At 42.7% G+C, this 27,033-nt stretch overlaps 1 protein-coding gene across 1 annotated transcript in view; it reads left to right on the top strand.

Annotated features, from left to right (window-relative positions):
* The window catches only part of CREB5 (cAMP responsive element binding protein 5), a 208,209-nt gene extending 183,094 nt beyond the window's left edge, over nt 1-25,115 (top strand). Inside the window, exons 7-10 of the mRNA XM_010024349.1 lie at nt 16,525-16,848; nt 22,043-22,270; nt 23,014-23,122; nt 24,292-25,115. Coding sequence (XP_010022651.1) covers nt 16,525-16,848; nt 22,043-22,270; nt 23,014-23,122; nt 24,292-24,455 — 825 coding nt within the window. The 3' untranslated portion in view covers nt 24,456-25,115. The remainder of the gene's footprint in view (nt 1-16,524; nt 16,849-22,042; nt 22,271-23,013; nt 23,123-24,291) is intronic.
* Nucleotides 25,116-27,033: the final 1,918 nt, after the last annotated feature.

Below are 27,033 nucleotides of genomic sequence, written 5' to 3'. Positions count from 1 at the left end.
TTTTCAGTCAGAAAAAGATAATGGAAAAAAATAGCCTTTTGGAATTATGGACTTTGAAGACTGGTGAAATTATATTGGACCCTCCTTTAAAAAAATAAAGATGTTAAACGAGTGAGGTCGTCACTGAATCTTACTAAAATATTTCATAATGCTACTATAATGGGAAAAGGATGCTGATAAAATTGACAGGAAAGAATTAGGGAAAATTTTAAACAACTTTCAGGGAGTTTTAGCTGTCACTGAATCGCATTACATTTTCCCCTCCACCTCAGACATGATATGAAATAAAGCAGTAATGTGGTTCTTCAAGCAGCTGCAACAGAAAAGGGCTGGAGATAGGAAATAATATTATGGTCTGGTTCAGAGCTGTGCAGGGCAAAACTGGCTGTAATACTTAAATAGAGAGTGAACACGAAGCCCAGCTTGCTCTCCTGTGGTGCTCTTCACTAAATTTGTGTATGTGACTTGATAGATGTTGTGGTCTGAGCTGTTTCTGTGGCAGGGAGGGAGGAGGGAAAAGGGAAACAGGAGGTGAGGTGGTTATAAGGAGCAAGCCTAATCGATTACTGCTATCAGCTGCACAGAAAATTAACTACTTTATTCACTGGTGTATATAATGTGTCATATTCCTCAGCTCCAGAATAAAAAGGTGTAGCACTGCCGCAGTTAGGGCTGAGTCTAGCTTACTGTCTTTGGCTCATGATCAAGTTCATTTGAACATGTGGAGCTGGTTTTGAATTTAAAAAAAATTAATTCAGAAAAGTCTTAGTGGGCTGCTTTCAACATTGTTTTTTAAAAGTTGGTAATGTCTAGACTGATTTCTTACATTGCAAAAACCCATGGAGTATCTTTTCCTCTGCAAAACCTTCCTTGTGATTCATAGATCCTGAACACCCCCCTTAAGAACTGGAGCACTCCAGTCACTGTCATAAAGGTGATAAAATGTATTAACCTAAACAAAAATGTCTCTGGCTGGCTTCTGAGAACTCAAACACAACCAGATGCGGTGCTAACCAGAGGTGCAGGAATGGACTCGGATGGACGGGTCCAGGTTCTCAGCTGACATATATCAGTGTAGCTCCCCTGCAGACACCCAGCCAGCCATCATCCAGCTGGGAGGGGAGGGCAGGGAAGGGGATTGCCTGCTGCCTGCCTGCCACACTCCGTCTGCCAGAACTGGCTCTAGAGAAAAAAACAAGTAAGCAGCAAAAGGTACGGGCTTCTTCCTTAGCTTTGCTTTTCTTTGTGAGCAATTTATAAACTGCTTTTTGACCACTCAACAGTTGTTTATAAACCAGGGAGAGATGAGAGACAAACAAAATGAGAAGGAAAAAAAAAAATAGAATCAAATATTCAGCCACTCAAATTCAGAATAACCTGTCCTGCCAGGTGATGACAGAGTTGCTTCAGACTTTCTCTTGAAGGTGTGTAGGTTGCTGTACTGGCCAGGGAAAGAATGAATTTATTAGCTGCTGAGAGAGCACCTCATTTAGAAGAGATAAGCGGGAAAGCAGAGGGAAAAGTTGAGAGAGATATTTTTTCTGTCCCAAAAAAGGAACTCCTTATCAAGTCCATATTTGTCAGAGCATTGGGGAAGCACTGCTGAGCTAAGAAAGAAAGGATAGCAGAGAAGAGAAATTCTTTCTTGAATTGTAGGGCAAAGTACTTCTCTGCATACACTCCCAAGCCCCATCTACAATCCTATGTACATATTCTACTCATATGAATAATTTGCTTAGGTCTGTGGCATATTATGTGAGAATTATACATTTACTGATTTGTTAGATGAGTTATTAGAGTTTTGCTTGTGTGACATTAACTGCCCAGAGCAACCACATAGTTAAAGCTGAAATACGTATGTACATTTTTTCTGCTGTCTGTTCATAGACACAAGTAGAGTTTTTGCCTCTAATGTGGCACAAGAAGGTAGACTCTTATTGCATCCTGGGGACTCACAATACCGTAGGCAGGAAAGAGTTAAAGGGAGCAGGACTGTTCCCTGTTTGTAAGCAAGTCAGCTCTTGGACTATGTTTCTGGTTCTGTCACTAAGGGTTTCTATGATATTGGGTCAATCTGAGAGTTTTACCTCACCAATCTGTAAACGGGGTTTCCCACCACATTTAGTGACATTGGGTTCGTCTTTAAAGCAGTGTGAGGTGCAGCAGCACGGACCCGTGCAAAGAGGCTGGGCAACTTCCACAGTTGGGTTCAGTGTTTGCAATTGGGATTCCTGGAAAGCGTGAAGACTTGTTGTTCACTCACAGCAGATTGTGTCACCATTTCCCAGGCCAGTTGCCTCATAGACCTGAACTAACCAACCAAGGGCTTGGAATATAAAATATTTTAAGTAGCATGAAATTGTGCCTACTATTGGAGAAAACTGATAGACCTTCCAGCAGAGCCAGACTCTGTGGCTGCTGCAGGTTTGCTTCTGCCTGCTCCTATCTGAAGATTGCCACCATCACCTTTCTCACCTAAGTTAAGTCTTTGCTAGAGGGGTCTTTATTTTTCTATAGTGTCTGTCTGACATTTGAGTGAGCAAAATATGATTACGTGTTAGTTTATTGAAAACCCAGACTGCTGTTGTACTAAATGAAATCAACACAGGCACAGAATTATATAGACAGCTTTGCATTTAATAGTTTTAATTTCACATTATGCTGCCACACATGACAGATTTTCTGCAATGTAAATGCTTCTTTTTCTGCTGTTGGCAATGCAATACCTGTAAACTTATGGTTTCTTCTTTGGGGTGGTTACTTATATTTATGATGGCAAGGAGTAAAACATATTGAAGCAGTCATGGTTACAATATTTATAGATTCTGAACGCATGCTAAATTAGAAGCAAAGGAGAAGCAAAATTACATTTGTTTTGTAATACTGTACAGTTAAGGCCAGAACCGTTGCTGCCAGCGCATCTGTAAATGTTTTAGTTCATAGCTGAGAATCAGAGCAACATTGCTAAACATGGGTGGATGGTATAGTACAGCCCAAGTGTCACCCATTGAACAGAGAACCCCACAGAGAATCAGGCTAGGGTAATTAATGAATCCATTTCGAAAAGTCAGTGCCCTTCAATTAGCCTGAATGTAGCAAAGCAGATGGGATCCCATCCTCCAGGGAGAAAATTGAGAAAGATCCTAAGAAATACTACATTGGACTGATTTATCTGGGTAATTATAAGCCTCATTTGCACAAAACTGTTCAATATGGGTGCAGTGAGAAAATTAAGAATTTGTAAAATGTTGATATGTGGCCTAAACTATCAGTGGTAGTGGAATCATCTGTCAAGCAGGATCTTGGTTCAGAGTATTAAACTAATCATCAGCCAGAAGAGGCTGAAAGGCAAACTTGGCTGTGGAGCTGTTGGGTGGAGGGGGTGTATTTCTAGTGATCCCTTTTGTTAAAGGCTCCTGTGAGCTCATCTGTCTGCAGGGAGACATTCACTGCCATCCTAATTTGATATGTTGTCCTGCCTTGAAACATCCTACAGGATTTCAGAAAGCAGATGAATGCCTCTAAAGAAGCTTAAAGAAAAGAAAATAAAAATTTAAACATGCACATTTTCTTTAAACATCTGGTGGTGAAGGAACAAAATGAGAAGAGTAATGTAATGATAACAGCATTTGAGAGCATGTGCATCCTAGCCTTATCCCAAGGAGACCCCTCTATCCTTGTCAGCAGTCTCATTTTTAAGTCAAAGCATCACAGGCTTTATTTGTGTGAATGGGAAGCTGCACAGTGTCTTCGAAGGGCTAAACTGGAAGCCAGTACATCTATATTTTAACTATGTTTATGTGTGATAGAAAAGGAAGCCGGCTAGTTTATAGAAGCAGCAAGAGAAAAATAAACACTGTTTACAACAGCATTGAAATCATGTAGAAATTATGGTCTGCAGGTTCTAGGACTGGGGAGGGGGGTTGCCTAAAGGGAAATTGCACTCTAGCATCATGGACTTTCCACATATTTTGTGTTTTTAGAAACACCACAGCTGAGATAGCTTCAAGCAGCCTTTTGCACAAAATTTTCTGAATTTGGAGCTTCAACAGTCAGAAGTCTTAGGCTTTTCAACAAACAAGAAAGAAACCTAGTAGTTCTAGATAGGCAGAGCAAAGCAGTGGGCCTCACCATTCTTCCAGCCCTCTGAAATGCTGAAATGCCCTCTGAAATTACCTGAAATGTTCAGGTAATTTCTCTGCCATTCTAAGGCCAGCCTTTTCCCCCTTGTTTTCTTCCTCCTTCATAAACATTCCCTCTTCAAAGATAACAAATGTTGGTGGGTAACTGAGCAACACCCTCCTTGCCCTGTCCTACCCCCTCCAGCAGCTCAGTGCTGTGTTAATGTGTTGGTTTCAATACTACCCCCATTGAACTAGAAATTCAAAGTTCATTCATCCGTTTTAATGAATTAGAAAAATCAGTTCTGGGCAGAATGTCAGACATTAGCGAATATTTTTAAGGCAGCAATCTGGTGGCAGCAAAGCCGTGCAGCTCCAGTTGTAAAGCTGCCTTGCACATTCACTGGTGTGCATAATGTATGTTGTTATATTTTGTATTTTATATTTCCTTTCTTACCTCAGAAAGCCTGAGATAATGCGGTGATGAGTGCACTGGCCGGAGCAGCCGGGGGAGGATGTTCCCATTCCTGGCTGTCCTCTCAGCCCAACAAGCAGTCTGAGATTGGCACAGTTTGGCCTGTGACTGCACCTTCTCACCTTCCACTGATAAATAAGCAGACTAATTGAATTAATAAACAGATAGCTCTTTTCCCTGCCAGCTGGAGCGCCATCAAAATGTGTGGTACATTATCTGTCAATACTTTAACCACAGGGAAAAAGTGAAAAAATTAGCTGCCTCAACCTTCCCTCTCCAATTCTTCTCTTCCTTTTCCCCTTCCCCCACCCACCCAAGCTCCCAGATTTGGTTTGCTTCCACCCTTCTCACCTCTTTTCTTCTCTCTTTTGGCAGATCTCCAAAGAGAAGTAGCTGTGAGTAACTCATTTGGCCAGGCCACTAATGGGTTATTAAGGCTGGAGGCAGCAGTGGGAAATGCTGATGTTCCTGCGACTCACTTGGAAAGAGGGGCAGAGGTCGCAGGAGTGTGGGGCACGTGTTTGGGGTGAGACTGCCCATGCCTTAGCTGCCAGTGCACAGTGATCTCTTGATTACCCTTAAATTGTGAGCTCCTGTGGCTGAGACAGAAGCCACACATGAAGGGCAATGAGGGGTGCGACCAAACAGAAGAAAGCACTGTTAAATGTCTTCATCAGTGACACGCACAGTGGGATCGAAGGCACCCTCAGCAAGTTTGCAGATGACACCAAGCTGAGTGGTGTGGTTGACACACATGCAGGATGGGATGCCACCCAGAGGGACCTGGGCAAGCTCAGAAGTGGGCCCTTGTGAACCTCATGAGGCTCAGCAAGGGCAAGTGCAAGGTCCTGCTCCTGGATCAGGGCAACCCCCAGTATCAGCACAGGCTGGGGCATGAAGGGATTGAGAGTAGCCCTGCCAAAGAGGACCTGGGGCTACTGGTGCATGAAAAACTGGACATAAGCCACCAATGTGTGCTTAGAGCCCAGAAATCCAACTGTATCCTGGGATGCATCAAAAGAAGCGTGACCAGCAGGTCGAAGAAGGTGATTCTGCCCCTCTACTCTGCTGAGATCCCACCTGGAGTACTGCATCCAGCTTTGGGACCCCCAACACAAGAGGGACATGGAACTGTTGGAGTGGGTCTAGAGGAGGGCCACAGAAACAATCAGAGGTCTGGAACACCTCTCCTATGAGGAAAGGCTGAGGGACTTGCGGTTGTTCAGCCTGGAGAAGAAGACTCCAGGGAGACCTTCTGGCAACTTTTCAGTACCTGAAGTGGGCCTATAAGAAAGATGGGGACTAACCTTTTAGCAGGTCCTGTTGCAATAGGACTAGGGGTAATGGTTTTAAACAAAAATAGGGGAGATTGAGGCTGGGTGTGAGGAAGAAAGTTTTTTCAATGAGCGTGATAGAACACTAGAACAGGTTGCCCAGAGGGGTTGTAGATGCCCCATCCCTGGAAACATTCAAAGTCACGTTGGACATGGCTCTGAGCGACATGGTCTAGTTGAAGATGTCCCTGCTTATTGCAGGGGGGTTGAACTAGATGACCTTTAAAGTTCTCTTCCAACCCAAACTGTTCTATGGTTCCATGATTTCATGCGACAAGGCATCAGGAAGCCTTATAGTGATTTGCTGGTGTGCTAGTTAAAAGGGGGAACTTCATCATAAGCTTTAGTCCTGAATGTCGCAGAGGTAGATAGTGCATGAGGCTTTTTTGTTTCAAAAGAGAGGGAGCTGATGAGACAAAAGGGCTCAGTAATTTCCATAATACAGTCAGGATGTCCCTGCCATCACCTGTCAAAGAGTTATTCCCTTCTGGAAATAACACATATATATGTAGAGTCCCTCAACAGCCCTAAGCAGCAGGAGACAAGAAAGATTTTGCTGCTTCTCGCTCTAGGTAGGAGACAGATAGATAAAGTTTCTGTGGCATTACCTTGATCTCCAACATACTTGTATTAGTGCTTGTGTGCTTTTGCTGATCTGGTTTCCCTCACCACATCTCCTCTTACAAGCTTCCTAGTGAGCAATCTGGAAAAGCTTCCCCGTTCCTCTCTTTCTAAAACAGCAAGAAATGGGAGGTGCTTTGGAGTCACTGAGGAGTCTGAGATGGGAATGAGATCACAGCATTAGGTTCTTGTTCAGAACATGACATTTTTTTCTGGTGCATATGTCAAATGAATCAGACAATGGTGGTGTCAGAAAGATGGATAATGCTGTCGGCAAGGCTGGGAGAGGAGACAGGAAGATGTGTTAAGCACCAAAACAAGATGGTATTTATGCCTTTCTCCCACACCTAGTAGAAGTACGCAAGAAATACTAAAAAGGAAGGCAGGGCAGTAGCAGGCGCAGCTGGATCCCTGACATGCTCTTCAGAAGACATATCCCTGCTGTAAAGGACAGTGGGCATAGCTGGATAACCAGTGTGCAGGAATCGCCTGTTCCTGGGATCCTGGCAGCTGCTTCTTGTACATGGGAAGGAATTTGGGTCCAGCATCACCCTGTCCCTATGAGGGATGCTCACCCAATACGACTCATTCTGCCTCCCTCAGGGTGCTGTGGGGATCCTCTGCCCTCCTGTCCCCAGTCAGGGCACTTCTGCTGGAATTTGCCCTTAAGTGTTTTTTTTTCTGCCATCTTTCCCTTGGGCAGGAGGGACAGGGAAGAGTCCACAATCAAGTAGGGCAGGATACTCTTTACCTGTCACTCCAAGCTGGAAAGGAAATCCTGCTTGTGTGACAGCCACTGCAACTGTAGGTCAGTTTTGCCCGTGACCTGTGCAAATTTGTTCTGTATCCTGTTGTATGGCATAGGAAAGCCAAACCCAGCTGTCCAGAAACGGCAGGATGAGTCAGTGGCTTACCAAGCAGGCAGCATCCTTCCCTTGTTTTTTTAGTTTGCTCTGACATACTGCTCTGGAAAGCAGTTTTGCCAAAGACTAAGCCTACCGTGTGCAAGAGAGTGAGCAGCTGATATATTGCATTTTAATAAGTTATTGCTTGTCAGCCGAGCCATGAGAGGTGTGTGGGGATGCATTCCTAGCTGCAACAAACACAAAGTAAAACCTATTAGAGTAAATTACAGATTCCAGTAAAAAAGAATAGCTGGGAATTTGATTCTTTCTATCTATTGTTTCACACTGTAGCTATCCTAGAGTGTATTAAAAACCCCTGTGGCACTGATAGAGTAGCTTGCTGGGTATCTGGTAGAAGGTTGAGATGCTGCTGTTCCTGGAGCCTCAAGTGGCTTTGAAATTCAATGCGCCTGACCCAAGATACTGCTGTTTAAAAGCAGTTGATACATGTGAGGTGGTGAAAAACAGGGCAGCAACTTGAGCTGTGTGCCAGTGAAGGGGGGTGTCTTTGCAGGTGAAAAACAAAGTGGGCACAGTGGAGGACAGAAGCCTGAGGGATGAAGTCAGGGCAGAATATGGGGAAAGGTGGGAGGGCGTAAGACACCTAGCATGAGGGTGTATAGGGCAGTACATATCAACATTGATATGTTGAATGCTGAATATTCATGGTACCCATGCAGATAAGTCTCAGCATAGGTTATATTTGTAACAGTGAAAATTAACACTAAACAAACCTGTTCACACTCTTTACGGTTTGTATCTATGTACTATCTGCCACACCTGAGTGCATGTATTTAAAAAGTCACTAGGTTTTCATAGGCAGATAATTGAAGCTATTTGCTGCATTAAAATATTATTTGCTTTTCATTCAATTCAGATGCTGGAATTCAGCTTCAAAAACATGTGAAATAACCCATAAGACCATTCTTATTTTATATGTCCCTGTACTGCACTTTAAGTTCTAGTAATTTCTTCAGAAAAAAATATAATAATCCATGAATGCTTTAAAAATGTTTCAGCAATCACTTAGCGTTAGAAACAAAGGAGCAAAATAACTTCACCTGAAACTACGTGGTAATGAGACTACATCTAATTACCTGCGTTGAATTATCCAGTCAGGCCAATAGGCTAATGAACATCAATACTCTTTCACAGAGAGCCCTGGGATCCCTCATGGCTATAAGTGGTCAGGGCTTCGGTTTTACATTTCAGAGTCTGGTTGGTATAATCTTGAAACAAAATCTACAGCTCAGATTGTATCCTCTATGCAGCCAATGTGTGTGTGTATGAGTGTGTGTGTGTGTATGTGCATGTGTACACATGTGCACGTGTGTATGTGTGTGTATGCCCTTGAGCTCTGCACATCTGGGATAAAATCAAAGCACTTTTAAGTGCACATGTATTCCATTTCTGGCTTGCTGGTAGCCCTTTAAGTGTGCTGGGTTTAATCCAGGAAAAAAGAGTATTCAAAAATCACACCACTGAAGGAAAAAAAAAAAAGCTGCCCAAGTTTTATATACTTGGATGGCATTTTTCTTTGAATATGAATGACTTAATCATAATCAGCCGTAGTGAGAGTGGGCGATGAAAGTTCAGAAATCTTGTGACAGAAAAAGACTTTGAACCTGCCTTTCTCATGTCCTGAGTGTGTATATTATGCTTGTGAAAGGGAAAAAGAAAGCAAGCAACTTGCATTCTCGGCAAGAAACTGAAGTCACTCTTTTAAGAGGCTTCACAGCAGTATTCTGCAGAGAGAGACTTTTGCAGTGCTAATCCCATCTGATCTCTGAGTACAGATTAAAATACCCAAACCCACAGTGTTTCTTCCAGTGTTAGTGCTCTGATTTGAGGATTTGCTCCATATCTGGCTTGTATAGGAAATTCCAAAACTTCCTCTGAAATAGATTCCCACTTTTCTCATTTAATACATTCATAAATGTTCATTGTGTGCTCAGGCAAGACATATATATGTATAGCAATGCAAGCACTGTGCAGACACTTCCCACTTGCATTGTACTAGAAGATGGGAACATGGTTTTAGGAACCTAGTTACAGCATTTGCTTGCAGAAGTGAGGAAGACCTGAGCTCCAGCCCCTTTGTCAGAGGCTTTGCCAAAGTATTTTATGTCCAATGTGAATAATGAATCCGCGGTCTCTCTGCTTGGGAATGAGCTGTAATATGGGCATTAAGAGAATAGATCTGGAAGATGGGCAGTACTGACTCAGGTCCCTCAAGCCCAAGTTTTCCCACTGCCTTGCAGAGTGGTGTTAACACTAAGTGATTTTATTGCCACCTCACTTTTCTGCATTTTCCAGGAATGACAGCCTAACATGCATGGCAATATCCCATAGATGAATCTGGCAGAGTAACTAAGCGAAAGATCATCCATTTGGAGAATTAGGATGGCGATAAGGTACGTGCCTGCCTACTGGTAGCAGGCACAGGCAATTAATTCCCAAAGTTTCAGGCATTTTGCTGTCAGAAACCTGCCTCTCCAGGGGTAGGTAGCAGCTAAGTAGCAGCTTTCCTTTTGGACTCCAGCACACAGAGGGGAAATCAAGCAGAATTTGGTTGTATTTTTTGGATCCTTCCATTGGTATTGTATGTTGAAATTATATGACACCATTTGCCAGTAATAAATCACGTTGCTGTCTGTTGTGTGATTACATAATTAAATATCCCTTGTCACGGATACACATGCAGGGATTGACTTAGACTTGGTGGGAATTAGGGGTTTGATTTTTTGAACTTTACATTTCCTGACTCCTGTGCAAATCAAATCCAGTTGTTTAACACTGCACTGAGAAATGATTCATGCAAGAAATAGCATATAGTAAGAAGCACAGACCATATTTTCAGTTTTTTCTGTTTTGATTATAAATTACTTGTTCATTAAAAAAGTGGGAATTTATTATTTTTCTATTTCTAATCCTTAAAAAGGTGGTGCATTGCACAAGGATAATGGTGGTCATGTCCTTTGCAAAGTGTTTTGGGATGAAGAGAAGGGAATTGTTAGGTGGAGGTGGGACGTAAACTCACTTGTGTTTTCTGCTGTCCCTGGAGTCGTGGCTGTTCTCAGTGAAATGCCATCATTAGAAGATGGCAATTCTGGCAGAGTAGCCTTGGGCCATCCTGCACTGGATCTGCCTGCACTGGATTACTCAAAACTGGCAGTCATCAGGAGAAGTGTCGCTGGGACTGAGGTCACCGGCCAGCATGGCTGCTCAGAGGTCCTCTGTGCACTGGGTTGAGGGACACTGAAGCAGCCCTTGCAGCTGACCCATCCTTTAGCAGCATGGTGTCTATTAGTTTTATTGTTGGTGTGATTGTTTGCAGTTGATTCTTGCTGCTTTCTGCTGAAGTTTAATTCAGTTTGGGTTTGGAAGGACAAGGGAGCAAATTTGTTGTTTTTATTAGAGGCTAAGCTGCACTGAAAGCTGGGTAACGATCCATTGTTCATGTTGTTACAAAATCCAACTAAGTAGGGAAGAAAGCACAAAGGAAGGGAAAAATATAATTCAGATTTGCCAAACAGCCTGAGAATAATTAGAAGATTAGCAGTTTGGCGCTGTTTACTGGCCATTTGTGAATTAAATGCATCCCCTTTTCTCTTTACATTAATGTAATGTGTCACTGGTTCTGGATTTCATGTCCTTTGCACACACCTCTTAACACCTCCTTCAGTCAATATGCAGGGCTGTATTTTACTGCACCAGAAACGTAGGAGCCAGTATTTAATGTGGCATCAGAGACTTTCTAACAACCAATCTCTGAAATGTGCTCATAAGTATCTGCAGTTATTGGGTGGAGATGAATCGCCTCCAATTTGCTTTTGTGAATGTGAGTGGAACATTTGCAAAGAGTAGTTTCTGTAATTTACACTGTGAAATGCTTGTAAGCAGCCAACTGTAAAAGACCTGAGTGACATTTATGCTTAAGTTGTCTCATCGCAGTCATAGTTGGAGGAAAGGATGAAAATCAGTGTGATGCTCTGAAATTCACTGGGTCCAGTTCTGTTTGCACCTATAGCTGCCAGCGGCCTAACTCTTCTCTATTCATAGAATCATATCATAGGATCATAGAATGGTTTGGGTTGGAAGGGACCTTAAAGACCATCTACTTCCAAGCCCCTGCCATGGACAGGGACACCTTCCACTAGAACAGGTTGCTTGAAGCCCCATCCAACCAGGCCTTGAACATTTCAACGGATGGGGCATCTACAGCTTCTCCAGGTAACCTGTTCCAGTATCTCATCTCTCTCCCAGTATCTCATCTCTCTCCTAGTAGAGAATGTCTTCCTTATATCTAATCCAAATCTACCCTTTTTTAGTTTAAAGGCACTACTCCTTGTCCTATCACTACATGTCCCTGTAAAACTCCTTCTCCAGCTTTCTTGTCAGCCCCCTTTAGGTACTGGAAGGCTGCTATTGGTTATGATGTTTAGAGAAGCATGAGTAAAAAAGAAAACCTGACCATCGCAGACGAGAAAACAATGTTAGTGCAACTGAAATGAATGCTGTGTTTGCCCTGAAGTTTGGCTAATCAGGACTTTTACCCTGATGTTACTACCTAATTGCATATGTGTGGGGATGTTTGATGTCTGGGGGTTTTCTCTGACTTTCCACTCCTCTCTGGTGTCTTCTGTCCCCTGTGGGAGAACTTAACTACACCCCTGTATAACAGGGACTAGAATCACAGTGCAAGAAAATATCTTTGAGATCATATTTCATCTGCCTACAGGGGTCTGATATAATCTCTTGATAAGAATATGCCAGACATTAAGCTGATACTACAGCTGGTCTTGTCTCTTCTCTAATTTAGTAGGCTTTGGACATGCAGACCAGAAGGGGAAGAGAGTTTTTTCTGAGTGCAACAATGCGTACGTATTCAGAACAATTCAGTCGTATTCAAAACCAGCACTCCATGTCTGTCCCAACCTAAAATTCAGATGGATTAAATAATTGCTTATTGTTTGATGGAAGCACAGGTAATAACATCTGTAAAATTGGAAGAGATATTTTTATTTCTCCACTGAGGAATAAATGGGAGAAAGTTGTAATTTATTGTCATATGCAGATCATGGCACATAATATAATACAGTATTTACAGCCTGTTGCACTATAAATTTAACGTGCTATAGATATTATAAATATTTCCATACATATGAAAACCCCAAAATTATTTGAGTTTTTAGTTGTGGGAAAAGCAACCTCCCAATTTCATTTACAATTTAATTTATCTTTTTTCTTCTTCTTCTGACAAACTGAAAAATATGCTGTCTTGTTTTCACTAGCAATTTGGGAGAAAGAAAGGAGAAGCAAAACCTGTGGCAACCTTGAATGCGTATAATGATAGACAAAACTCAGAAAGCAGTAAGATCCTGAACTGCATAGGTGTTAGGGAAGCTGATACTGTTTTTCACTCATCCCAAATGCTTGTAGCCCATTTTTGGCAGACTTAGGGTTTCCCCAAAGATGTTCAGAGACTAAATTGTGATCTCTGTTGATAAAAGGAAACATCAAGCAATTCACTGCACCATGTCAGGCTTTAGATGGAGGAAGCACTGTGAAAACTGTTTCCAAAAAACCCCAATGTTCCAGGTACAATGATAACTTCTTAGAGGTGTTAATTCAGAGTATGTCAGTTAGGGGTATTGCCATGGGCAGTGGCGCAGGGAACGCAACACTCCTACCTGTGGAGCACTAATATCCTCTGTTTCTATTTCCTCCTAAGCGTCAAAGATGAGAGTTTATGTGTTTCTGGTCTACTGTAGGATCAAAAGGGAATTTTCTTCATTCACTTGATGAGAAGCAAAGCAGGTTGTTCGTTATGAAAAATTTCTCATGTTGTCTGTGTCACTGAAACCATTCATGGAAATGTCATGATCAAGTCGAAATCAGCTGTAACTGATGTTAGTCACTATGTTACTTGAATGCAATAATAACCAGTAAGGGCCAAAAGCCAGGTAAGATGAGCACCTGCACTTTCTCTCGGCTTGAGGTTGGTGGGGAAGGTTCTGAAAACGGCATTATAAAACAGAAAGAGGGACCATGCCCTAAGAAACACTGCCAGTGAGGTTAGGAAAGATTCTGGGGTTTGGTGAGAGCAGACCTGAGTAGTGAGCACCCTGTTTCAGCCCCAGTCTGTGAACTGCCAGGTACCAGCAGGCCCTGGTGAAGTCAGTCACACAGGGTCAGGTCCCAGTTTATCATTCCATTCTAAAGGAGATTTGCTAATATAGTCAGTCCAGTAAGCTCAATTTCGATGCCATGGCATTTTATTTGACACTAAACTAAAGCAGCTGTTTGCAATTAGACCACATAAAAAGAGCAATAACAAAAAGGCAGCCTGCCCTTCCAGTTCTACTCATACTCAATGCAAAGAGTTCACCAAGTTCTGGTGATTTTCCCTCCCTCTGCTCTAACTAAAACATCCAAAACAATTGATCTCGCTGAAGACCAAACAGAAAGAAAATGTTTATCATTCCCTCAATGTTTCTGATGGGCAGGAGCGACTGGTTAATGGAAGATAAACGCTGCTCTGGCTGCATGCGCAGGCAGGGCTCTCGCTGCTGTGGAGCTGATCTAAGCTCGACATTAAACGGAGGCAAGGGCCAGGCGATGGCCATTACTGTGATGGGACAGGATGAGGTAGAGGGCTGGTTTCTTACCAGGACTAGGATCCAGGGCAGCTGGCCCACCCTCCCATTGGGAACAGTGAACAAGGAGCTTGTAAAATACACAGTCCAAATGGAAATGACCCCTATTGACTGAAACCAGCTGCATGTCAGACCTCTCACTGTCTCTCTTGATTTGCTATCTCAAATAAATGGATGTGGTAGAAGGGGCTATGGAGAGAAAACAAAGCAATTTATTCTCCTTGAAGTCGCGCCACACTAATAAGCCACAGCTTTTACAGCTGAAAAAAAAAAAAAAGTTTATTCTCAGATTAAGTTTTTCCCTCCTTTTTTTATTTTTTTTTTTCTTTGAAAGTCTGCAGTTTAGAATAAGACATGCTGTAGTTCACTTTCAGAGGTCTCTGACAAATATAGCATTGGAAGATTTTGTTAGGTATTCATCGCATAAAACTGCTGGCTAGTGAGAGCTTGGTTCTTTTGCATTTTGATTCAGAAAACAAAGTTACAACAGCTTTTGTTGGTGCTTTGGCTTAGATCTGCATGGTGGCTCAGCCCCATAAAAAAGGTCATAGTGAGTTTTGAAGAAGAACGATGTGCAGAATGACTTGACTTATTCATGTGTTGTTTTCCATATTTTTCCTGATACACTCCTGGGTAACACCAGTTATTCTGAGCATTGTGAATTGCTGCTTGCAGTAACCAGGGTAGCACTTGAATTTGAAAACGTTAAGGACAACAGCTGCTGAAATCTTCCATGATGGGAAATCTTTCCAGGATGGATTACTGCTATTGATATTGGATTGAGTTCTATTCTGACTTCAGAGGTACGGAAAGAGGTATTTAACCTGTCTGCCATAGTTGCCTCAATCTTGTTTTGAGCAGATCGTCAGGTTTTAATGGTCATGGTTTGATAGGTTTTCTTAAGGAATCCTTTTCAAAGTCATCAGCCTTCACACAAACTGAGGCACTGATGTTTTGTAAACGTATCTTTTCTTTTTTTTTTTCCTTTTTTTTAAGTCTTTTTCAGCCAATTGATTGTTAGTGAAATAAGCCACTAGATTTGGATTAATGGATCTATTAGAGTGTCTCAGTTGAATGATCTTCATGAAGTCTGTAAAACCATGTACGATACACTTTAAATTGACCCTGTTGTTTCTTTTTGCTTCCCACAACCTTCTTCTTTTGTTTTGTTTTGTTTGGGGTTTTTTATTTGTTTGTTGGGTTTTTTCTTTTTTCTTTTTTTTTTTTGTTTGTTTTTGTAATAATTTATTTCTTCTTTACTGCCAGGCATGCAAACACAATAAGGCAGCAGCTTTGAACATAGGAGCCTCTACCTTTACCACTGGCCTTGCAGTTGAATTATACAGACAGATGTTATTTCAGTATCAAGCAGATTGACATTCCCATTCTGAGTGTGCTGGCAGTCATTCTCTTTGCTTTAAAGACAAAGCCAAAATGCAGTTCAGTCTGGTCATTGCTTCTCCATTGGCAGATTTTAGCCACATTGGCTTGTAGGATCTTCTGATTGTCATCTGTGACCCTCAGATACTGGTGGACATCAGTGAGGTATCTGTATACTAGGACAGCTCACAGATTTGGGATGACTCTGTAACTGCACTGAAAGGAAACTTTTTTTTCTCTCTCTATGTTCCAGCTACAGCTTTAGTGCACAAGGGCCCTATCCTGCAGTCCTAAATGTGGCAGCCCTTCCCATTGCCCTCTGGTGGTGTTCAGGGAACAGTGAACAAATCCCATTGATACTGATGAGAGTTTTGTCCTGATCAGGGCTCCAGTGATAGTACAAAACACGAGGAGTACCAAACAGAGGGAGGGATTAGCATGCAGTAACAACACAGCAGGCATTTGAACTTTCCAGGAAAGAAACAGGATCAGGTTGAGGCCACCCTCATTATTTTCCTGTCTTTCTGATGAAAGAACAGGTTGGGTGCTAGAATACATTTGAGCCTGAATTTGAAGAACACATCAATGCAATATATTTATCAATGAGTCTCTTAAATGATATCTGTAGTAAAAACAAGAGGGGAACTTTGTTTCATTTACATTTTAATCAGACTTAAAGTTGCAAGAATACAAGCTTGATGAAGCTAACACTAGTGAGCTGGCCAAAGAGAAAAGGATAAGAGCCAGATATTTTTCCTCAGCAGCACAGTAGGAAATGTGTAACTGTTACATTTCAGTTGAGATGTTTATATCTTTACATATTTACAGTGGAAAACTAGATTAAAGCCCCAGAATATGTTCTTTCTCAGGGTGAAATAAGATGCCTTTTATCAAGGGAACAGCAAGGAAAAAACTAAATAAATCTCAAAACACAGGACAAGGCACCACTTCTACAGCAGCAGAAATTCTGTTCTATTTGCTTAGATCGTCATGTATGAATGTTGAATTTTCTGCCTTGTTCTGTTGCAGAGACTGAAGGCAGCGCTGACTCATCATCCTGCTGCCATGTCGAATGGGAATATGAACACCATGGGCCACATGATGGAAATGATGAGCTCACGGCAGGACCAGACACCACACCATCATATGCACTCACATCCTCATCAGCACCAGACACTGCCACCTCATCACTCATACCCGCATCAGCACCAGCACCCGGCGCACCATCCTCATCCTCAGCCTCATCACCAGCAGAATCATCCCCACCACCACTCTCACTCGCACCTTCATGCACACCCAGCACATCACCAGACCTCGCCGCACCCGCCGCTGCACTCCGGTGGACAAGCACAGGTAGACCTTCCTGCCATGCTGCATCGCTGAGTTTTACTGTTACGAGGAGTTGAAGCCTGATCCCTGTGTTGTTTCTACATGCACACGTCTTGTTAGATACAAACCCCTCAGGCTACTCATAAATGTCTGCTACCAGTGGTGGGGAAGCACAAACTTTATTCAGAAAATGGAGTGAAGCAACAACTTGTTTTGCTGCTTAATTTGCTAGACATTTGTAATATCTTACTTTATAAGGAGCTCCAAGGTTTTTCAGTGCTCTGAGCTCTGCAAATTGCCACATATCCTTTTATGGATGAGATTTATTGTGGAGATTAGCATATTATGTATGTTGCTTAATGTGCTTGAACCTGATTTTCTCAGGCTAAGATCTGAAGAGCTGTATGTGTTCTACCTGCAGAAACACATAGCACCATCTATAGTGAGGCAAAATGGCACTGGTACATGTGTGTGTATGTGTTCATGACTGGAGATAGTAGGGGTAGTTCTAAGGTAAGATACAGTGGCTTTGAGGAAAAGAAGAAAGGACCCAGACCCTGTGAAGGGGAGAGCAGCCATCATCTGCAAAGTATGAAAGGAAGACAAAATTAGCTGATAATGTGGGCAATAGTTGGTGGATATTGTGATAGGAGAAAAGGATGGTGAAGCCAGTCCAAGGAGAGATTTAAACCAGGAAGGCAATTTTGAACTGGATTCAGATGATGCGAACTCAGGGAAGATCTCCACTGAATGAGATGGAAGGTCTCAATTTCTGGACCAAGTATATTGGCTTCAGCAATTTGGACAATTCAATATCTAAACGGAATGTTTCTTGAACTAGTGAACTAGTAAGCACAGACTTAGCAGAGTCATTCTTAAGAGAAATTCTATTAATGTCTCAAGATGATAGGCTTCTGCATCAGGATCCCACAAGAAAAGTAAAGCCCTGGGGGCAGTGACTGTTACATGTCAGGTCTGGGGAAAAAATTTAAGGAAGTGGGCAGTGCATAGAGTGAGGACAAAGAGGAGTGCCAGCCACAAGAAGTTTAATCTGTGAAGTATTGTGTTGCTTGCAAATACCTTTCAGCCAAGCTCTTAGAAAATATTAAAGAAAATGAGAGGATTTGGTTGACATCCCAGTGTCCCACAACATTAACTATTTACTAACATCTAGCTTTATTATTGCAGAGGCCGCAAGCACATGGGATTTCCCTGAAGCATTTGCTAATGAAAAATGAATTGTCAGCTTTAGAGAAACAGTCTAGAAAAGAAAGCAGCAGACTCCCCTGTGAGATGTCCAGAGCTTTCCTAAGTTTAGTTCAGTTTTTACTTTGCAAATTCAATTATTTTCTCATCTGTTAATGAGTTATTTTCCTTGGAGTTGTTTAAACAATAAAAAGACAGTATCTCATAACAGAGAACCCAAAAGTAACCTGATGTCCGTCTTTGAGATCCATGAGAGAGTCAGGATAAAGTTGTGCTTAGCAGACTAAGAACTCCATGGATGAGATGGAGAAACCTCTCTGGGCCTTTTAAAGCCAGGGTAATAGTACAGACACCTCACTGAGGCATCAGGAGGATAAACATAGTATTGCAGGTGAGGGAGTAAGATATCACAGTATGGAGCATTGTTGCAAAAAATTCATATTACCAGTTTTAACAGGTGAAAACAGTTACCAGAGGGAAAAAAAATCTCCTAGTTTTAGGGATCAGGTCAGTGGGCCTTTCTCTGGACCCACTCAGGCATGTCCATGTCTGTCTTATGTTCCTTCCAGTTAGGACAGCCTAGACTTCTGTGCTTTGTGTTCCTTGTTAGCTAGGCACCCCAAAAAACTCACAGGCATTTAAGAAGAGACACAGGCACAGGGGTGGGTGGGCTGACTGGCAGCCACATTGCTATGTCAGATTCACCCTGTGTCCCAGCACCACACAGTCTCTGGCACTGGGCCCATGCAGTCAGATGAGCTTTGCCATACGCAGAGTGTTGCTGGAGGCAACAGGCCCCACTGGAGATCAAAGAGGTCTTAACCTCATCCATAGGTATGTCATCCCTCCGTTCCTCCACCCAAGAATGGAAGGTGGTGGAATAGGAATCCTAGGGTCAGTGGCTTCCCAGGGCAGCAGAGCTCTTGATGCATGTCTGCTCCCATGGTGTGAAGGCAACAGCGATCTCTGAACAGATGTGTTAGTGGGGAGAGAAGAAGGGTTTGCTGAGTAATAATCACATGGTTATTACTTTCTAAGCTCATCCATAGTCCCCATGGCAATGGCCTCTTTGAGGGTCAGATTGCTCTGGCAGACATTAATTTTATGGTGCGATTTACTAATTATTAACCTCCTTATTCTTCTGAGCCAGATTCTTTCATTCCAAACCACTTGCCAAATGACAGCATGGTCCACGCTACTGTAAGCCATGTGCTCCCATGCCGAGACTGTCATTATTCTACATCACACCCTTCTGTAATGTCGGAATTCATTTCATGCTTTTCAGCTATCATTTTGATACACAGGAGCCCAATGAATTATGCTTTTATTGAATGAGTTAATGGGTATTAGTTTTATGGTAAGTTGCAAAGAACAGAGAGAAATTGGATCAAACATAAAAGTAGAAACCACTTTCTGAGAAAGTGAAGTATTTTACCAAGTTGTAGCTATGTTGCCTCAATTACTACAAAAATTATTCCTGGGTTGGTCCCATGAACGTTTGTTCATATCAAACTTGCCAGAGCGATAGCTTAAGCAGAGTAGGAGTTGGGATGTTGTTTCATTCTGTTAGCTGTCCTATGCTTGTCTTCATTAAAGATATGAGATTCTTCATAATGAAGAAGTTAGTATTTTCTAAAAAAATTACTAACTTCAATTTCAGTATATGTCCATTTTCTCTCTTTTGTCCCTAGGCAGGGCAGCAAAATCCTGCTAGAGAATGATGCTAGGACAGATTCTAAGACGTAGCCTAACAGATTTCAGGGTTAAGAGCTATCTAGTAAGAGTCAGTTAATTATCCCATGTGATATTATTATTGATGTAATGGCGACCTTTGTAATTAATATCTGCCAGAGATAGAGAGGAAGTTTTGTTGTTCTGAAAATGTGCTCTGACTGCCCAAAGACTGACTCGTACATTCTGAAAACAAAATGACTCACCAGTTATTCAGGGGAAAATGACTGGAAAAAAACCCAAAGAATTGTATAGTTACTTTTTTCTGCCTGTGTAGGAGTCCCCACTGAGAGAGTTAAGAAACAAGAATTTTTAAAAGCTGAATGAAAAAGGAGAGAAATGGGATAAGGAAAGGTTTTGGTGTCCAGAAACATAATAACAGATCTCTGAAGTCTGGAAAGGGGGGTGTGTGTATGTGAGAAAATGAAGGGCCTTTGATGACGTGTTGACATTAAAAGGGATCTCTGTGGCCTTTGCACTCAGACATATGGCTAAAGAGGCAGCGTGCTCAGCCCCAGGTGGATGGGGAGCAGCTGGCATCCCTTGGCAGTGATCTCCAGGCAGCAGCCCTGGGATGCTGGTGGGGACAGGAGATGCAGCCAGTGGTCCCTACATGGTGCTAGTGGCTCCAGCCACTACAGCTGCTGTAGACCTGGGACGCCAACCCCTGGTGTGGACAGGGGGCTGGAGATTTTACCAGCAAACACATGGAGTTAATACAGGATGAAACTTTAAAAATCAGTCAGAAAGTGCAGGGTGGCTTATTTATTTTTAGAAGGTTGTTTTCTTAAAACATTTTTCTGCTCCTGTGAGAGATTCCCTGACTGTGCAACATATGCAGCATAAAGCTGGGAATACATTCGGCTTCATGCAGAAAGTGTTATCAGATGCTCAGAATAATTACACATAAAATTGCCACTTTAATTGGCATAAGTCAGCTGGGGGAGGAAGCAAAGTCTTCTTCACAGTTTGTGGCAAGATTCTAGACAGAAAAGCGACCTCTCAAGACGCAAGACGATAGTATCATTTTAATTGAGACAGACAGAGGTGTTAGGCAAACACATGTTAATTGCCGCAATTGAAATTCAGGCCTCGGTCTGACAAAGCGCTAAGTACGTCCACTCCCTGGAGTCAAAGGAAGCACCTTGGAGGTTTGGGCCTTTGCCAGGACAAGAGGGTTAATTTTGAGTCAACAATTCAGGTTTCCAGACTGTTCCAGACTGTGCCGGAGCGGCGGAAGCAATGTGAGCTGCAGCAGCGGCTCCCATCGGGCATGAGCAATGGGACCCATGGGTCGGGCTTCCAAGCCCCAGTGGACACCATGGAGAGGCAGGAAAGCAGTCCAAAAGCTGGCTATTCCAAGGCAGCTGAATGTTAAGTCTGTTGCTCGTTCCTGAGAGGGACACAGGCATGTGTTTTATCCACCCAGCAGTTGGAGCACAGACTACATGGGGCTGCACCCACCACACACCTTTTCTGTAATGGTATCAACCAGTTACTCTGTGGAGCAGGACTGATGCTCCTGCACTTGAAAAAGTGCCAATACATATTTTTCTATAGTTTTGTACCGGTAGGGCTGTCTACTGTCAAAGCCAGGCTGCTGAATGAAAAGGAGTATAGCATCCACGGCGGTCAAATGAAAAGGAGAATATCCCTTCCCTATGCAGTGCAGGGATACCAAAACACAGGTTCAAGTTCAGATACCTAAATCCTTTATTTTGTCCCAGCTGAGGGACACTGAGGTCTGCTGGCCTTGCATGATCCCAGCGCACAGCTTCCCAGCTCCACTCCCATGCAAAGAGAGCCGAAGCTCCCGTCTCCAGAGGCGGTAAACCACGAGACAGAGACAGCGGAGCCTGGGAAATAGAAATGTCCTAAAACTTTGGAGGCAACTACGGAAGAAAGAGAGACAGAAATAAGGCCACTACAGTCCTCTGCTTTGATTAAAACAGTTGCTGAGAGAAACTTGACATTTCAGGTTTGAAATAGGTGGTGGCAGAGAAAGTACCTAAGTGAATGTTTTCAATAACTAACTGTAAGGGGAAAAATATTTTCCCTACTAATATTCAGGGGATCATTTCCAAAAACTACCCCCTTTGACCGTGGCAGGGATTTGCCAGCAGCTAATTTCGGTGGCAACTGGCGCAGCCTTTCAACTTGTGTGTGTTGCAGACCTCGCCGGGCAGCGAGACGGGCATGTGAGACTTCCCTTCCCGTGTCAGCATCCCCCTTGGTAACTTCCCCCCCCATCACCCTGTGCTAAACCTTTTCTTCTCACCAGGTTTCGCCGGCGGCGCAGCAGATGCAGCCCACACAGACGATACAGCCACCACAGCCGACCGGAGGCCGCCGGAGGAGGGTGGTGGACGAAGACCCGGATGAGAGGAGGCGGAAATTTCTGGAAAGGAACCGAGCCGCCGCCACGCGCTGCAGACAGAAGAGGAAGGTCTGGGTGATGTCACTGGAAAAGAAAGCAGAAGAGCTCACCCAGACAAACATGCAGCTTCAGGTGCGAGACACTGTCTGCGCCCCCGAGGACACAGAGGGGCTCTTTGTGGGGCTGGCAGTGCCTTCGGGGCTGCCCCCGTACAGCCAGCTCCTAGCGGGAGTGCAGGCATAATCAAAGTCCATTAATCAAGATGTGTGTGCTTCAATTAAAGAAATAATTACATTTTAGTGGGATAAGCCAGGAAAAAGCTGTTTTGGAATTTAGAAGCCTTCACTAGATGGAGTTGTATTTATTTTCTTTTCTTGTCACTGCTTCTCGGGGGGATTTTTTTGGAAGTGCCATTAACTCGTCTGTAAAAGGCTTTTTCAGAGTAGGGCATGTGGCTAAATCTTCAGTCAAAGCAAGCAAGATAGGAGCATAAATAGGTCAGTCTAACAGTAAGAAAAATTAAATGAATAGATGAAAATACTCTGAATATGATAATAAAAGCCTTTCTTACAGTACTGCCCTTCTTATGGTGGGCATAGTAGTTCTGCCCCATTCAGAGGTGTGTCTCTGTGCTGCCAGGAAGCCAAGTTGCCTTCAGAACAAGTTATAAAACAATGTCATGGACAAATGTTAACATAAACCTAGGTTAACATAATGGACAAATGTTAACATAAACCTAGCACACGAACACCAAGTGCCAGTTTTGCTCAGTTCTTCTGAAGTCATCGTGCAGTTTCTGTGTTCTTGGTTTAAAACTTTGCAGAAGAGCCTGTTTTAAGCTTTGTGGCAAACCAAACCCTCTCTTTCTTTTCTAGAACGAGGTTTCAATGCTGAAAAATGAGGTAGCACAGCTGAAACAGTTATTGTTAACACATAAAGACTGTCCAATAACAGCTATGCAGAAAGAATCGCAAGGATATCTAAGTAAGTAGCTGGTATGTTTGCACTGTCTCCACACTCCTCACAGGAAAGCAAAGTTTCCAATTCTTCCCTCCAGAACCCCTTTGTCGGTCATATTATCACTTGAACCTGTCTTCTCAAACATCATCCGAGCCGTCCAATCTCCTACCCTTACTTATCCAGCCCCGCGCTAAACCAAAAAAGCCCTGGTTTGCATCCCACACAGCAGAGCTAGCCTTCCCCACCCCTCCCTTCGGCAAGGAGATGCACATGGATGGATGCTTGCTCCCCTGTGGAGGATCCTGCTTGAACTCACAGCTCCAAACCTGCAAGAGTCCTCCTGGGCACAGCGCTGTCAGAACCTTAAAATAACTCTCAAAAGGAAAGTTATAAAGGAAAATATTACAGTCCCCTCCAGCGAAAATGGTTCTGTGCTTTGACAGTGGCACAGACCAGGCGTGGCGCAGGTTTTCAAGGTTTGTTAACTCTTTCTTAACTCTTATCTTTATTTTTTCCAAAAAGTTATCATCTAATGGAGACATTGAATCGATTCTGTCTAATCGATGAATTTTACGAGTGTGGCAATTTAGGGACAAGTTCTTTGCTCGGCTCTAGAGTAGCTCAAAAGTGCCTCAGGGTTAATATCTGCTAGACAGTGGTGTTCCCTTAAAATAGAGCCCATTTCTGTCTCCTCTGCATTACTATGCATCTGGCTCTTTAACATTACTCAAAGAAAAAAATACATAATTGCATTACATGTCTATTAGCTGTTGCTTGAATTAGATTTTCTGTGCTGCAGTGCACTGCCCTCTAATTTTGATCCCTGCTGGAGCGAATAAAACATTGAAGCATCCCAACTGGTTTTATAGACTTTAAAATACCAGACTTTTTATCCCGACATTGGTTTCATAGTCATTAATGTCTTGGACTTACTTCAAGGTCCCAACTCCTGAAGGCAGGTTGATATCAGAGAAACTGTCTTAAAAAGAAAAAAATAACAAAAGCTGCAAAAGATCAGAAGATGGAGAGTGTTGGATAACTGTGTATTTTGAAATACTGGGACTTGTGCATGCCTCAGGTTGTTAGTAGCGCTGCCGTAGTACATCCCTTTTCCAGGAGTGTCACCCAGCCTGGGCTTGTTACTTGGATGGAAATATGAACGTGTGTTGTCTCTGCCCTCACCCCCTTCCCAGGTCCCGAGAGCAGTCCTCCCGCAAGCCCGGTCCCAGCTTGCTCCCAGCAGCAAGTCATCCAACACAACACCATCACAACCTCCTCCTCTGTCAGCGACGTCGTGGGAAGCTCCACTCTCACCCAGCTCGCCAGCCACAGAACAGACATCAACCCCATCCTTTAAAAGTGGTTGATCAGAAACTGCTAGGGGAGTGTGGTAGCGTATCAAAGTGTCCTCTGTGCTAAGGATGTTTGCAACCGTAACTCAAGCCTGGAAGATTCCTCAGATCTTGAAAGACTCTGGCTTTCATTTTTATAGTTATTAAAATGTCTTTTATACTTAGTTACATGAAAGGGAGTTATGCAATTAATATGCTATCAGCTTGAGAAATGCTTTGGTGCTTTCTCCAGTTTTTTTGGTACCAGTTACTTGTTTATAAACCTAACTGTTTCTGTACATAGTCATGTTTCCTTCTCACCAATCAAGCCTGAAGCCTCAGAAACACAGAGTTGTGTTAAACTGCAGCTTGTTAGCCAACGTGAGGCATGAAAAGTATTAAACAGAGTCATATGTAGGTAACTAGGAGTAATTAGGCTATAAATACAGAGAGAGGGCATCTGCTGACAGCATAATAAAAAAGAGTTAGCGTTGTGCTATCAGCAGACCCCATCTTGCATTCAGAGCCTCTTTCAAAGCAGTTATATAGGATGTGGCTATCAGGACAAAATCAAGCCCAAATAACGAATTCTTTTGTCTAGACCTCCCCCTTCTCTTCTCGCCCCTATCCTGGCCTTTTTCTCCTCCAGTTATTCTCACACCTTCCTTTCCCTTCCCAAAACTTTTTCATCCACCAGCTTTTTCTCTTTTTATCCCCTGCTTTTTTTCATTCCAAGGTTTTCTTGCTTCCCTCTCTTTTTCTCAAAGAATGGTGATGAATAAGCAAAAACTTCAAGCCCAGCTAAAAACTGTCGGTGCGGCTGCTGCTTTCACTAGCTCTTCACCCACAGCTGGGCTGTGTTGATCATTTGGCTTTAAAAAAAAAAGAAATGCTCCTGATTTAGTGTTTTTAATAAACAGTGAAAGGCAAAAGTGGTGCAGCCCCAGGTGAAGCAGGATTGAGAGCCAGCTGTGTTGATGCTAGCAGCCCTGTGAGCTTCTGCAGTGAGGTACAGACATAGCGAGCAACACCTGAGAATCAGAGCAATTCTTTTGCACTGCTAGTCATTAACATAGAAAAATCCGTGTAATATATAATGATTCAGAAAAGTTCTGTTCCCTAACCCAGTTGCATTGTTCTAGCAACGAACGCTAACAGCCTCAGGTTTCACAGGCTATAAATGAGAAATAAATCAGCCTAACAGTTCTGACCAGCCGGAAAAATGCCAGTTTTAATTCCCAGGAAAAGACCTGCTCTCTTCAGGCATTCGTTTAAGCATCCATGGACTGACCCCAACCTGGCAGACAGCAGTGTAGCTTCACTGACATTAATGGCACTTAACACCCGTTTACTGTGGGTAAGGAATTGTCTCATTAGGACACTAAATAATTTTTAGAAGGCATGCAGCCGCTAAAAAGCACTGCAAGAATGGCAAATCCCACTGCACTCTGGATAAAATTCAGTCCTGCAAAGAGGGCCTGGAAAAGAGCCTTATGCCACAATTAAGGTTTTTGTTTGGACTCTGTGCCTGCCCCTCAGTGAGACTGATTTGCATCCCCGAGTGGTACCAGTGATTGATGGGAAAATCAGACAGAGATGATGCCAGTTAATTACTCTGCCTTGCTTTATACTGGGACCTGACTTAGCTCTCAAATCTCTCAACGGCAAAACCTCCCACTGCTTACCCAGGGAACAGGCTCTGAGCTGGTGATAAACATTCAAACATTTTGAGCTGCATCTTTAATAGCAAAAGCTAATTCACAGTATTTCCAGAAAATCCTCTAGCCCTGAACGTGCTTTGTTCCAAAGCAAAGTTCTTCTCATCTAAGACTGTGGTTTTGGTTTTTAGAGGAGTCTTGGGTTTGAGAAGGGTGGCTCTTCTCTGTGCAGGAGGAAGAGTGAAACAACTGAAGCGTGAGGCACTGTAACGACCTGGGCCAGCCTGGAAGGGAACACAAAATTCTGAGGATCTTTCATTTCTGAATTAGTTCTTCTCTTGCTAACTAACTTTTTATCAGTATTCTTTTCCTTAACAGCTCACTGTCCATTTATGCAAATACATTCAAAAGAAGATTTTTTATGTACAGTGTAAATCTTGACTTGATTATATAGTCTAAGAACCAAAAAATTATGAAAAAATACAAATGTAAAGGATTTTCTATTATATTTTAGACAAACAAATACTTTTAAAGTGTTTTAAATACTGAATCTGTAATTTTTTTTTTTAACCTCCAGTTGTAATATCTAAATGGTTTTGCTTCATCACGGCTCCCAAGGGAACTTTTTTCAAATATGCAGTCAAGCAAAATGTTCCAGCTGAGTATCCACTATGTAAAAAAAAACCAAATAAGCATTTCCCCTGTGTCTGAATTTCACCATTCATGATGAAAAAGAAAATGTCATCGCAGGGTTAATTTAAAAACTTTCCCTCTATATGGGTAGCACTTAAATACATTAAAAAATAAAAATCAAAGTTGTTGGTAATATTAGAATACCCAGTTGAGCTACACTGCACTAGAATTACGGTTTAGCTTCATTTTATTCAGTCTCCTCAATTAAAATATTTAGCTGTTAAACTGAAAGCCTCTACATTAAAAAGAAGAA

This window comes from Nestor notabilis, unplaced genomic scaffold, assembly GCF_000696875.1.
Source record: "Nestor notabilis isolate BGI_N333 unplaced genomic scaffold, ASM69687v1 scaffold2021, whole genome shotgun sequence".
Classification (NCBI taxonomy): Eukaryota; Metazoa; Chordata; class Aves; order Psittaciformes; family Psittacidae; genus Nestor; species Nestor notabilis.
This window is presented reverse-complemented; position numbering and strand designations above follow the sequence as displayed.